This window comes from Amphiura filiformis, chromosome 18, assembly GCF_039555335.1.
Source record: "Amphiura filiformis chromosome 18, Afil_fr2py, whole genome shotgun sequence".
NCBI classification, from domain to species: domain Eukaryota; kingdom Metazoa; phylum Echinodermata; class Ophiuroidea; order Amphilepidida; family Amphiuridae; genus Amphiura; species Amphiura filiformis.
Window position 1 is genome coordinate 60,253,606 of NC_092645.1, and position 15,181 is coordinate 60,268,786.

At 35.9% G+C, this 15,181-nt stretch overlaps 1 protein-coding gene across 1 annotated transcript in view; it reads right to left on the reverse strand.

Annotated features, from left to right (window-relative positions):
* The window catches only part of LOC140139540 (uncharacterized), a 34,523-nt gene extending 20,500 nt beyond the window's left edge, over positions 1-14,023 (reverse strand). The window contains exons 1-6 of the mRNA XM_072161258.1: positions 13,944-14,023; positions 11,797-12,147; positions 5,930-6,053; positions 5,418-5,489; positions 5,096-5,167; positions 4,142-4,213 (exon numbers count right to left, since the gene is read on the reverse strand). Coding sequence (XP_072017359.1) covers positions 4,142-4,213; positions 5,096-5,167; positions 5,418-5,489; positions 5,930-6,053; positions 11,797-12,147; positions 13,944-14,010 — 758 coding nt within the window. The 5' untranslated portion in view covers positions 14,011-14,023. The remainder of the gene's footprint in view (positions 1-4,141; positions 4,214-5,095; positions 5,168-5,417; positions 5,490-5,929; positions 6,054-11,796; positions 12,148-13,943) is intronic.
* Positions 14,024-15,181: the final 1,158 nt, after the last annotated feature.

Consider the following 15,181-nt stretch of genomic DNA (forward strand, 5'->3'; position numbering starts at 1 on the left):
AAGTGGTGAAACATGTGGTTTTTATGTTCTTTTGATTTTAGTTGACTTTGCGCAACTGCATTTTTACTCGGGAGGACAAGATGTTGATTCAGCTATCAACTAGATCATTTTGACAAAATATCTCATGTTTTTTAATCTAGTAGCATTTTTTTTTCAAACTGTCTACTTTATTTTGATACTACGCCCTGTAAGGAAGATAGTGTTCAAAATACCTAAATGAAGAGTTTGTTTCCAAAAGCGCGAAATCCAAAGGCTGCTTTATGTAAAATTCAATTGCAGATATTCCTAAGAGTAGCAGTAACCTTGCCAATCTAATAGCATTGGACCACTAGAATAGTAATAACAATATGGATATCTTAAAAAAAAAAATTGCAAATCCCTTTAACCTCCCACGTGCGAATACAAAAACAATAAATATTTAAGAATTTTTTGTTTGTTTCAAAAGGAGCTAAATCCAATGGCAGCCATTTTAAAACTTTGCATTGGAGAATTTTTAGGGGACAAAATGATTTTGAAAATAGATAGAAAATAAGCTAGAGTTACAAACATATCCATTCCAATCGCTAAATGTCATTTTAACTTTAAAAATGTTAAAATATACCATAAAAATGTGACACAAGGCATCTATTGGATTTAGCGCCTTTTGGAAACAAACTCTTCAAATGTATGCAAAAACAGTAAATACCCTTAAGATGATAATATTTTGTTACGACGACGATGGTGATGATGTGATGATGATGATGATACTGATACTGATGACGATGATGAAAATAACAACCATATTTTAAATCAAATATTATTTTGCTAAGGATATTCAAATACTTCCCATCCTTCACCTCACATTTGTTCAATCAAGCTAAAGATTGCAGTTGCTCTAAAGGGCTGGTTAAATAATATTATATTAAGTATTAAATTAATTTTAATTTCTGAAGTAATATTAAATCCAATCGACCGTAACTGATGTGTGGACTCGAAACAACTGGAGGCTGGCACTGCAAAATTGATTGAGCCATGCTTGTCAATTTTAATGTCTTGTAAACTCAAAAATGAATTCGAATTACTTGTATTATTTTTGCCAGCCCTACCTAATTTTTCCAGTTATCTGCATATACATAATTTGTTGAGCTTTAATTAAATTAAATAACTTGGTGCCTCAACTGCATTGATTAATTACATATCTTGAATTATAAATAGGTTAACTAAATACGCAATAATTGCATTGAGTATATTAATATATAGAAATGAGGTATTAAAGCAATATTGCAGCGTATTGTAACGTTTTTGAGGAAGACAGCACCATCTATTTTTTATTCTTATAAATTCGGTAAGGAAATAGTTCAAAACAATATTTCAAAAAAGTCGTACACACATTTTGAGGTTTTTGTGCTATATTTTTGACAAAGCTTTTAATGGTGTTAAAATTTATCTACACACTCTGATCTTTTAATTTTACCCGGCTGTCGTTTGTTAGCCAAAAAATGCCAATATTAAAATAGATAATTTTGAAATTTAATTGAGTACAAAACTTGACATTTGCTGCGGATATTAATCTATATCACGTTATCCAATATCCAACTATTCAATATCCATGAAGAAAGAATATTTCAGGGGAGGGATGCATTATTTTTGTGTGATTTTGCCAATTTTTGATTGACCAAGTTAATTTTCCAGGGTAAATTTTTAAACATTGTTTTATCAAACGTGATAAATTTGTCGTCATTCCATCGGTTAATGTCTCTAGCCATCTAGCTAGCAAGACATCGATCCATTTGTCAATTTGTCAATTTTTTCCCCCGGGAAAAAGGTAAGGACATCTTTAAATTTGGAAGTGATTCAAATCACTAGACTTTTCCAAAACAGAATTTAGAAACTTGAACTTTGACTTTAGATAACTTTCCACAAAAACGGAAGCCAATACAGTAGCCTAAACAAAAAAAAAATCCTGCCTAGAAGTCAAAACTTTTACTGGCCTATCTTTCTGCTGAGTTCAGCGCAGTTTAAACGCCGTCTTCCGCATACTCAAAAATAGTTCTAAAATAAAATTATCTATAAATTTTATATAATTTTCTATATTTTAAAGTTTTCAGGTCTGGTGAAATTTTAAATATACATTTATTTAGTTTGAAGAGCAAACTTTGTCTGGCGATATGCGTCCAGCTGCAGAATACAAAATAAATATTATTGTCATTCTAACATGCATGAGTGTATATTTGACACATTTCCCGTCTACTTTTTGAATAAAGGGAAAATGTTAAAGGTGGGTAACCTGATTGAAAATCTCATCCCCCACTTTACCTCATCAAAATGCTGATTTTGGTATCAGAAGAAAGCTCATATTTTTCTCATAAACATATTGAAATTTGGCGTTCCAAATCGGTGTATTTCCGTTGGAACTTCTAATTTCAATATGTTTATGAGAAAAATAGGGCCTTTCACTTGAAATCAATATATTACATGATCATGATGATTATCAGTAATAAAAAACACTGTAGACTACCAATATCACACTGTATAAATGTCGGTAATTCCATTAGGAATTAGTCACATTTACAAAAAACAAAATCGGTAAAAATGGCTGAATGAGTGCTTGAAGAGATGACAATTTATGTTATACGTAAGTTTTAAAGAATTTGATTTTCCAAATATATCAGGTCACCTTCCTTTAATTGACCATTAGATTAATCAGAAAAATATGGGGGTGCTGGAATGTGGGGGAGGGAAGGGTGGGTGTTTCTACTACTCTACTGTTTCTAGTACTAACAATACCTGAGTTGGGTAAATGGATCCGTTTTCAAAAAAGACAGGCCACGTGCGATATGCGGTTGATGAATCTAAATTTCTTCTTAAGATCCATTGTGATATCGATATGTATTCACTTAAAGCATAGGTTTCTCTAATGGATGCAAATCACAACTTTATCTTTAAATTCATGACCAATGTTAAAGAAGAACGAGGATTACACAAATTAATGTACATTAAATGCACGACCCTTCTCAGAGCGATGTTATCTTCTAAGATATGTCATTGACCATTTGAAGATCGTGCTTTACATGAAGATCTATCAATTAGGCTAATTTCTCAAAATATCTAAATCTTCTTCGCGGATGCGAATAAGCTCGATGTTATGTGGTTGGTGTAAATTTCAGAAATAAAATAAGAAATATACATTTATAAAGCCCGGTACGCAGCTTAGTTTAACTAGAACGGTTAACGCACCATAGCTGAACCAGGGAGCTTTGGCAGTATATTTTAGAATACCACTGTTACATATTTTGGACATGAGTGTCACCCCCGGTGGGGAATATATTTTCATTATATTCTGTACTTTTTTTCTTTCATTGGACACCACCCGAGGGGTCATACCTTCTTAGCATTTCGATATATATGAAAAGGACCTAAAATATGACTATTGACCCAGGTCTTATGAGGAGTGTCACCCCTTGTGGGGAAAATATTTTTATTAAATAATAAATAAATAAATTTCGGAATTTATATAGCGCTTTTTCCAGAGGATTCAAAGCGCTGTAATTTCGCTGCGTGGTGAATCATCACAATCAGATCGCATCAACTAGGCTAGTTGCAGCCGAACCCGGCGCAAACCTATCCGCACTTAGATTGTAACATCCACCCATTTTCTGCAGCTCCCCAAATTCCATTGGGTGAAGGAAGTTTTTGATAACGAAACAACTAATCACCGATTTTGAAAGCAGGAGGAAACCGGAGATTATATTCTTTACTTTTTCATTTGACACCACTCGGGGTCATACCTTCTTGGCATTTCGAGATATGAAAAAGACCCACAAGAATATTGACCTAGGTCTTATGATGAGTGTCACCCCGGAAATTCATCCATTGCCAGTACAGTATTCATAGAGGTTCTAGGAAAAAAAACCGTTTATCGTATTTCAGATACGAATGGCTGTCTTTATGATGTAAATGTTTGCCGCGTTTAACGTTGCAGCACGGTTTTATCGTTTTATAATTTGAATGAATTTCTATGTCCAGCGATGTACGATCAATCAACGACCCAAGCGAACACCAATGAGATGAATTGGTATAAATTGCACTTGAAAATACGCTTTAGTTCATTGGTAGAAAGTAATCGCTAATCGCTGGCCATTGATCATGCATTCATACTTACAGATGGTTGAGTTGAGAAAGGCCATTAAATGCATTACGTTGTATATCGTGTATGTCATTGCTACTCAGGTTTCTAAAAAAAGAAAAGAATGAATAATGATATATGAAAGAATGTGTGCTCCTTATCATTAGGAAACGAATTTGGAGAAATCTTCTGTTAATAAAATACTATGCTGAGCCACCAGCCTGGGTGGCTCACGCTCCAATAATTTCAGATGATTGAGCTCAGTAATACATCAAAGAATGTCTTCCAATTCATGAAAACAAATAGATAATCAGCTTATCGGATTAAAAGCTTAGAGGGAAGGTCTTGCTGCTCAGCGAGTGTTTGTAATTATCAGAAGGTTTTCTCAAATTCATTCTCTAATGTTATATGAGAGGTTTCGAGACGTCTAAAATATACATTTTTCTATAGAAACGTTCTGAAATTCCTCTCGTATTGGCTTATTGTTATTTCCTGAGCATTTTATTGCGTGGATGAAATAGACTCTTGGTGAAAATGACGTACTAAATGGAAGTCATGGTAGTGCTCTAGTGCTAATAGATATCCCAAATATCACCGCAATATTTTCCCGGATTCCGGAACAAAATATATAGATATTCAAGGGATCTTCAATATTAGTATTCTGTCAGTGATGACTATGCGAAAGGCAGTCTCTGTGAAAAGTAGACCACTCGATTGTGTTTTAAATGACAAAGTAGCTGGGTTTTTTCCATCTATTTTTGTCATATGCATCTCACCATGCGGTCATGGCCAGGAATTAACCAAAGGAATTTGCGTAATACATTTAAAAGCTCTGCGCCACTTTCTCTATGCATGGTAGGGTATTGAACTCGTAATGCAATTAACAATATTGACATTTTGGTATAAAAATACCACGCATGAGTGTATTCCAATTGTCTCTGTCATAAATGCAAAATATAAGATTACGTAATTGTAATTAATGTTACTTACAGTAATTGGAGTGAGTTAAGGCCACCAAATGTATTGTTTTGAACCACAGTGACGTCATTTCCCAATAACGCTCTGTAATAAATCAATAGGTGTATTTTGTTTTTCAATACGTTATGTATTGCATTATATATAGCACAAAACTAAATAACCGTTTTCACTCGGTATTTTCCCCTCAAATATTGTAATTCAATAAAGCTCGATTAGCCGCGGCTCTATTGGGCTATCTCAGTTGCAATCCGTGCACCAAATGGAAGGCATGACCTTAAAAATGTTGAAGAAATGGGTTAAGATTGTTTCTTATTAAAGAACAAAGAACACTTACAATGATTGTAGATTGGGAAGTCTTGCAAATGCTCTTTCTTTTAAAGACGCCATCGTACCACCACTAAGTGTTCTGAAAATAAATATTAAAAACTTAAAACACTATTGAAATTATATTATATTGTATTAGAGACAATAAGGGCATTAAATTTAGCAAGTAATATATGCACGTGTTAGAAAAAACCAATCGTATCACTATCAAAAGAGTATGAAATTTTAAAATAGTTTGAGAAAACCCGGAAAAAGTAGCATACAAAGAAAGAGAAGAAGTTTAAATCAGAATCGTAATGATACTTTATATTTGGGTATTAAAAAACGAATGCCCTGTGTCACCCTTCTCTGGAATCATGAGAGAAAAGTATAAAAAACGAATGCCCTGTGTCACCCTTCTCTGGAATCATGAGAGAAAAGTATTGAAAGAAAGAAACCAATCTCAATTATTTGGTGACCATAACAGAATAGTTTGACAATAACATGTAAATAGTTTCAGATTAAAGTGAATGCTGATCTTACAGATGAGAGAGATGGGAAGGCAATCTGGCTATGATGTCAATAGTCCATCCCATAATACACTGTACTTCAAGCTCATTATTCATCAAAATACACTGGCATGTTGGCAAACACTCTATGACAGGATCTAGAAAATAAAGAAAACATAACTCCATGAATCCTTTAGTCGTATTTCTGGAATAGCGTAATAACAGTTGCCTTGTCAAGTTTGAATAAACTTCTTCTTGACTCAGTATATCGAGGGTTCAGAACCAGAAAGCCTTAAACCAGTTTTTGGCCATTTTGAGATTTTGGTACCAAAAGAAATCTCCAGCACTCACAGATTCTTCCAATCACAAAGTTTTAACTCAATGACACCTCATATTGCAGATATAGCACAATTCTACTTAGTCACATCTCAATATAACCAATTACAGTTAACCAGAAAGCCTCTCTGAGTTGAGGCTTTCTGGCCCCAACTCAATTTGGTCAAACACTGAGATAAGTCTTTCTGGCTTGCACAATTATATATTGCTATATACATTCCAAAAAAGGCACAGTTTAACCTTTATGCCACTTGAGGTGAACAAATGGCATAAAGAAGTGCCGGACCTCACCTCACACACTGTCTACCTCAGGTAATAAATTACAGTGAAACGATCGGTCTATAAATGCTCCACCAGCAGCCGAGGTCACAAAAATAACTCAGGAAGCGATTGGTATTGGTATCTCATTGGCTAAAAACCCGTTTGGTAAGTTATGTTAATTTTTGACATAAAACCTTGAGATGAGAGGTTGGGTGCTAATCTAGACAAAAGAAGAGTCTAAATTTTACGGTCCTAAATTCGCGGTAAATTGTACAGCTTCAATTGACCTGTGTTTGGTGTATATGCACTTACGCCTAGGCGTAAGTAGCTCGTAAAAATAGTCTTGCATTGAAATACATACTAACCATGTTGCCAAGTTATAAGCAAAATTCTTTCATATTGGCGATGAAACGAGCGTCTGAAATAGTCAAATATCTCCCAATGAGGCGCGTACAAGTGACGATTTGGTAATCATGCAAAATAGGGAGATAGACATTGATACGAGGGAAGGGCGACACTGTGGCCCTGCACAAGTGCATTGGGGTGCGACAGGCTCATAAGCGGACCTTTTGTGATTTAAGGGCTTATTTTCAACGTTTTTACAGAAAAAAAGTGGACTTTGTCATTCGGATTAGCATGCATTTTGTCAAATTAATGTAGATCAATTTAACAATGTCAAAGACGAGAGGGCGCTAGACCATTAAAAACACCGGTGTTAACACCGGTGTTCCATAATCTTGTCTCTCCCGCTTTTATTGACATAGGCATCCGCCTCTATTGAAATAAGCTGATTGGTACTTCAAAGTTAACAATGAAGTCAGATTACAGTAAACTTACTTAATCCCTTGCGTTTTCGTATCTGAACAATAGACTTACGGAAAGTGAAAAGATAAAACGACCCCTACCGTCGTTTTATCTTTTCAGTTTCTGTTTCCGTATCCGTATCCGTTTTTGTAAGTCATTGTTATTCTGAAGTGGTAGCCTCCCAGGTGTGACCAATCTTTTATTCTAGCCTTTTGTTAGTTACTAATAATTTGAAGCTCGTGAATTTCAGTTTTCATTTTGGTAAGTTATGTTAATTTTTGACATAAAACCTTGAGATGATAGGTTGGGTGCTAATCTAGACAAAAGAAGAGTCTAAATTTTACGGTCCTAAATTCGCGGTAAATTGGACGGCTTCAATTGACTTGTGTTTGGTGTATATGCACTTACGCCTAGGCGTAAGTAGCTCGTAAAAATAGTCTTACATTGAAATACATACTAACCATGTTGCCAAGTTACAAGTGGCGATTTGGTAATCATGTTTAAATATTGAAATGCAATACAAAATATTTGGCTACAAAATCTCTATCCTTTATTGACACAGGTATCCACTTCTATTGAAATAAGCTGATTGGTACTTCAAAGTTAACAATGAAGTCCGATTACAGTAAACTTACTTAATCCCTTGCGTCTTCGTATCTGAACAATAGACTTACGGAAACTGAAAAGATAAAACGACCCTTTGAATTGAAATGAATTGTGTGACCAACTATATACTTCCACGCTAGATAGGCCTTAGACTACTCCGTAGTCCACTTGCCCATTGTCATGATTGTGCATACTCTGGATATTGCATTAATTTTAAGCTTAAAACTACGATTTAATTAATTTGTGCACAATTGATAGATTTTCACATCTGATCATCTTTTCAGTCACCGTACTCCCTCTGTATGTTAGCTTCCCAAGTGGACTACTGACTTTGGATTGCGGTTAACATTTTTAACATGGGACTCTATGGAGAGTTAGGCCAATTTCTGGCCTAACTAAAATTGGTCATGATGTAATGCATCCTTAAATGAATCTGGCTTGTGATTGGTCGCCCAGATCTCGTTATTGTTTAAATCCTCCCGACACGTACCATTACCATTAACTATACATGGTACACATCTATCTTTGGAATGCGGCGCTTTTGTGCTGGCGCGAAAGTTGGTGGATGAACGTACGCATCTAGCGCGTATTGTACCACCATGCTTAGTCCTGTGGTTAGATTTTATTGATAAACAAGTATGATTGACAGTGTGTTTTAGAGAACGAAGTCCCTGGGTAAAGTTCTACTTAAAAGTGAAAGTCCATAGTCGATTTTTAACTTGTAATAAACTGGCAGATTCTAAAATTAGAATTGTTCAGTATTGAAGTGCCATTATAGTTATATATGCCATTATGATATGTTGCATTCAATAATATAAGCCTATGTATACTTCACTTTTACTGTCACAAATATAATTATATAAACTTTTTCATAACCATTTTATACTAGTATTTTGATGTAATAAATATCAGTATAATTTCGAGTTCAACTGAATGCGTTCATCATGATTAATAACGTATTTTTATTTATCAAAAATCGACTATGGCATAGTCTAGATAGGCCTACATGTATGGCGGTGTATATAATAAAATCTCTATTCCTTGAAAATATTTCGTTGTAATTTTTGTTTTAATAAACCATATTTTGAGGCTTGCACATGAATATGTGTGTTGAAAGAGTGTGACAACCTTAACTCTGCGTATTGAACCGCTTGGTTGCGTCTTGAAAACAAAAACGGATCAAAATAAAATCGAATTTCCATGAGTTAAAAACGTTAAACAGGGTTATAAGCATGCCCAGATCGTGATTTCAGCAGCGGAGCATGCGTGGAATAGAAACGTTACGTATCTATATCGTACACAGGTACTGTTTTCTGTCTCTTGCAATCCTTGTCCATGTAGGTCCCATGTAGGCAGTAATATCATCACGCCAGCTCCTCTTCTGTTTTACTCTTCATCTTTCCCCTGTTCTTGGTTGCCATTCTGTAAGTCGTTTAGTCCATCTGTTATCTTCTTTTCGCGTAAGGTGACCTGCCCATCTCCATTTCGCTTCTTTGAGTTTCACCATAATGTCTTTGACTTGAGTTTGCCGTCTTATATCTGTGTTCTTAATTTTAAGGTAATGTGTAGCATCTTCCTTTCCATTGCTCTTTGGGCTGTTTGTAGATTCTGTTCCAGGTACTTGGTTGTTGTCCATGCCATGTTTCAGCCCCATATGTCATTGTTGGCAATACACACTGGTTAAACATATCTTAAAGTACTTTAAAGGTTTTCTGGTTCTCAACCCTCGATCGACACAATCGATAATTAGTGGCGTAACTAGGGGGGGGGGCAACGTGCCCCGGGTGCCACCCTTGGGGGCACCAAATTGACCAATTCAGCATCGATTCTGCGCCCCTCCAAGCGATGAAAGTCAAAACTTTTCAGCACAAAATCAATTGAAAGAACATTTTAAGACCGATATTCAACTTCTAGTAACCACTGGAATGACCAGTTTGCGACTTTGGGCGCCATCTTGGACTCAAGTACATAGGCTTTTGTAATGGACCCTAGATTTATTTTGATCATCATGGTTCAATGAACATACAAGCACCTTTGAAGTTTTAGTAGTGGTACTAGTATATTATGACCATAATATATCAGCAGCTTTAATATCTATCATTGATAAAGTAATTCACCACGTTTACTCAGCTTATGCTTGCAAGCTTCTAATAGAAACAAAACGCTTTTCAAAATTGTGTTTATATCAAAGAGTGGGTATACTATTAAGAATTTTCAATTGCATTCAAGAATATTTCCTTTTAAAAGATGAATGTCACTTTTAACACACATATAACAGACAGAAAAGCATTGACTAAAATTAGGGTTGTCCGAATGATCAAAAGGTATAGATCAATACTTATGTCCTAAAGGGGAAGTTCCTGTCTGCAGACATCGGATTTTGAGCACTAATACATAACAGAAGCCGCAAGATACCAATTGTACCGGACATTTACACTTAACATGTTTCAAGAATACACTTCAACTAAACGTAATGGTTTATCTGGACAATCGTATGTAGATAACCTAATGATTTAATTCAATACGACGAGGCTGATATCTGAAAGGAAGACCTAAAGCATCTGAAATGGCAATGTCATTTCAGAACTCCGCGATATTCAGGAGGTAAATTTCAACAATTCACATTTTAGCGGTTTTTTTAATTGTTTAAAATTTCGGTATTGGAGGGTTTTTTGTTTAGTCATGAGAAAAAATGACCTTTTTCCATTTCCAGAGAATTTTTTATGACCTTTTTATGACACAATCTGCTGGTTTCAGTCAAATTAGTTCACAGTCATTTATTTTCAAGGTTTTAGAATTGGGTTGATGTTGAAATAGAAGAGAATAAAAGATAGAAATACAAAACAGAAAAGAAATTATGTGGTTTGAACGCTGCCAACGCAGATGTTCAAGTTCAAGTTCGACGTAATTTATCAAGTATCCCCCAGTACAAAAACAATAATACATATATAGTAACAGAAAACATTACATGGATGAAGCAACCACATTAATGCATATATTAATGATACACCTCGAGGTTCACATTTGATATGGCGCATATAAACAAAACTAGCAGACAACATGACTATGGGCCAATGTATGAAAGTATTTCACGCTTGAATTCATGAGAGGAGAAACATGGAATGTATTTTGCTTACGGGGAAGTTCATTGTCCTTGAATTGAAGAAAAAAATCATTAAATGAGAAACGCCTCACCATAGTCTGATTGTTTTGGTATAATGACGAGGACAAAAACACGATAGTAATATACATGCGTACAGAAAATGGATAATTCCATCCCATTTCCTGAAGTGTTCCAGAAAGTATAATGTTAATTTAGATCATCCTTTTTTCACTCAAATATCAACATTTTTTTTACCGTGGGCTCATGATCATTTGAAATATCTTTGCTGGACAAAAGCAATTGTCTAGAATGCTAGAATTTATTATTTCAAGGAGGAAGGACAGAAAAACAGGATTGAGGGGATTAAAATGTGTACAGAAAAAGCTTGAAATGCCATGCGATAACAAATCATGATTACATACTGAAAAAACAAACATTCTGCGCGGCGAACCTTTGGATGGAAAGATAACATTGATTACGCTTTTGCAACATTCAGCAAGTAGATAAAAGAAGAATAAGAAGAAATTTAGTTGAAGAAGACGAAGTACGGTAAAATGGATGTTGCTTCGTTAATTCAACAATGCACGGCACAAAGAAAGAAAGAAAGAAAGAAATACAAGAAGAACGAAAGAAAGGAAGAACGAAAGAACGAACAAAAGAAAGAAAAAGAAAGAAAGAAAGAAAAAAAAAAGAAAGAAAGAAAGAAGGGAAAAGAAAGAACGAAAGAAAGAACGAAAAGATAAAGCAAGAATGAAAGAAAACACGAAGGAAAAAAAGAAGAAGAATCATACCATGTTCATGATAAACTTCCAATTGTATTTGCAGCATTTCTGTCGAATTCCTATCTGTAGACAATTTTATCCAAAGTTTATTGCCAGAAGACACCATAATAAGGGAGAGGTCAGCGCCCTTTAGTTTCACGAAGATGCTGTCATCATCAGTGATGTTATGACCATTTCCTATTTGTAAATAATCCCGTGGTGTTGTACCAAAGTGTACCAAGTCCACTAAAAGCCGTGACGTTGAGGGCGCTGCAGATATTAGCCAGATACATGGTGGCGCTGTTTGGTCGGAAGAAGGCAGATTTGTCTGTTTCACAATAGTGTCATTGGTTGTGGTAATGGAATAGAAATTGCAGTAGGCTGAAAAGAAATGAAAATAATAATTAACCGACAACTGATTTCAGTAGAATTCCCGTTTCTTACTTACTCACTAACCATTTCAGATTTAGTCCGATAACACGCAGTCACGAGACAAATCACGTGAGAAAAGCAACGCAAGCATGAAACGTGATTTTGCACTACAACAAATTGCCACGAATATTGATTTATCATTTTTCAAACCAGCCGTGTAAAGTATAGGTGCAAAGTGTACGGTTGGTTTTCATTTTATCGTGCTTTTTTGTGATTAATGTTTAGAACCAAGTGGTAACTCTGCTGACGAGCTTGAAATACCAGACAAACTTTGGTGGCAAAATGCACCTTGTGCCAAAAAGGTCATGTCTCTAAAAAATCATACAGGGATCAAATTTCAAATTTGATCAGATTTTGTTCAAAACCGCACCAAATTATTTATCTGGCTCAAAACAATTTATAAAAATTAAAAATTAGAAAAATTATAGTTTAGTCTATCTGCGACGTATATATGATGGTTCTCGACTTATAAGCAAAACGGTCAAAGGTCGCATTTTGGGTTTCACATGGGCACAAATCCTTAAAATGCTCCAATTTTAACCCAAATTGTCTCTAATTGAAGTAAGTTAAAATTTTGATCCATGTACAACCAAAAAAAAAAGAGGTTTTTGTAGGTTAACTCAATAACGATAGGTCGTAGGTAGTACAAACTATACATGTTTTAATCCTTATCATCAGACGAGTTATTTGATATATCTTTCAACAAGATCGAAGCATTTTGAAAAACGTACCCTACAATTTGAGTCCACTACCCCTAGCAGTGATAAAACCAAAGGGTCTATATTAACACCCCATAGTATCAAAGATTGGTTGACATGGGTGTTGAACTCAACCATTTTTCAAAACCCCTTGCTCCTAGACTATTATACACTGCAAAAAGTGTGTTTAGGAATTAAACACTTTTCTAAACACTATCTTGCACCACATTTTTAAACATGTTTAAATGCTACACATGTTTAGGAATTTGATGGGCTGTGTTTAGGAAATTTGACATTGGTGTTTAGGAATCAAACATGTTTAGAAACGTGGTGCAAGAAAAGTGTTTTATTCCTAAAAACCAATGTCAAATTCCAAAACATCATGTGTTAAATTCCTAAACACATACCCATCAAATTCCTAAACATGTGTAGCATTTAAACATGTTTAAAAACATGGTGCAAGGTAGTGTCTAGAAAAGTGTTTAATTCCTAAACACACTTTTTGCAGTGCGCTGTCTGCACACCCCGGCCCCATCACGTCAAGTGCCCCCGAGATGGAGCGGTTAGTAGCTATATATCAGGGCTGGCTGCCACTATAGGGTTTAGGAATCAAGCATGTTTAGAAATGTGGTGCAAGAAAAGTGTTTAATGCCTAAACACGCTTTTTGCAGTGTACTTGTGTAGACGTTGAGGATGATATACGAAATATCACAACATTCACCCCGGGCCTCAGTCAGGTACAACCGGACACGGTGAGCATGCAGGATATGGTAATTTAGCATCAGTTTTTTAGACGAAAAATTCATGACATTTTTTGGGAAAATTATTTTTAAAAACCCGGTCGGTACGACGAGGACAAGCAAACAACTTTTTTTGGCGACCTGAAGAATTTGCTACTTCTGGTAATACATCACACAATTTATAGTGCAAATAGCTCGTGCAAATATCCTTGTTTATAGTGAATAGGTTTCCAGACAATTTCTGACCGGACAGAATCTATACACAAAGTACCATAAACACGCTTAATGAAACCTAATACGAACTTACCATTTCCGGAACACCATTGAGTACAAGCAATAAGAAACAGCGTGACCAGTCCCGATGTTTGGTGCATGGTGTTTCTATAGGAATCTGTAAAAATAATAATGTGAATAGTTGTAATACACTGCTCAAAACAACTTTCGTTGCACGTGAAAAAGTTGCCATGATTTAAAAACTAAAAACGTGTTGAGCAAGTTAACAAACTCGCTGAATGTTGCATTTCATACTGCAAATTTTGACTCGTCATTTGTTGCTCTGCGATCTCGTTGAGAAAAGTTACAAGCATTTCAATGTTAAATAGTCATTCTAGACGGACTATATCCACACCGGCTGACGGTCTATATCCATACCGGCTGACGGTCTATATCCATACCGGCTGACGGACTATATCCACACCGGCTGACGTACTATATCCACACCGGCTGACGGTCTATATCCATACCGGCTGACGGTCTATATCCACACCGGCTGACGGTCTATATCCATACCGGCTGACGGTCTATATCCACACCGGTTGACGATCTATATCCACACCGGCTGACGGTCTATATCCATACCGGCTGACGGTCTATATCCACACCGGCTGACGGTCTATATCCATACCGGCTGACGGTCTATATCCACACCGGTTGACGGTCTATATCCACACCGGCTGACGGTCTATATCCACACCGGCTGACGGTCTATATCCACACCGGCTGACGGTCTATATCCACACCGGCTGACGGTCTATATCCACACCGGCTGACGGACTATATCCACACCGGCTGACGGACTATATCCACACCGGCTGACGGTTTATATCCATACCGGCTGACGGACTATATCCACACCGGCTGACGGACTACCGTAAACGTTCGCCTAATGGCGCTTTTGGATTCTTAGAAATGTGAGAGCGCCATCCTTGTAAAATCGCAACAGCATTAAGGATACGTGTATGTTAAATTGAGCAACCTGGACATAATGCCTCAGACAAAAATATCGTGACATGACCCAATACTTTAGGTCACTAGGTTAGTTGCTAGAGCAGCAAATGTTTTTGGGTTTCTTCAGGTATTCTTTCTTAAAGTGCCATTGGACTTAATTTGTAAATCGATTCATACGTTATACCTAACTCATTTTGGTAAATCTTTTTATAACATTGTAATTTCTTCATATTTTTTTAAATATTCTTCAGTTCAAAATTACACCCTTCTATTGTCTGACCCGTTAGCTCAGTCGGTAGAGGGTGCGCCTTGAATGGT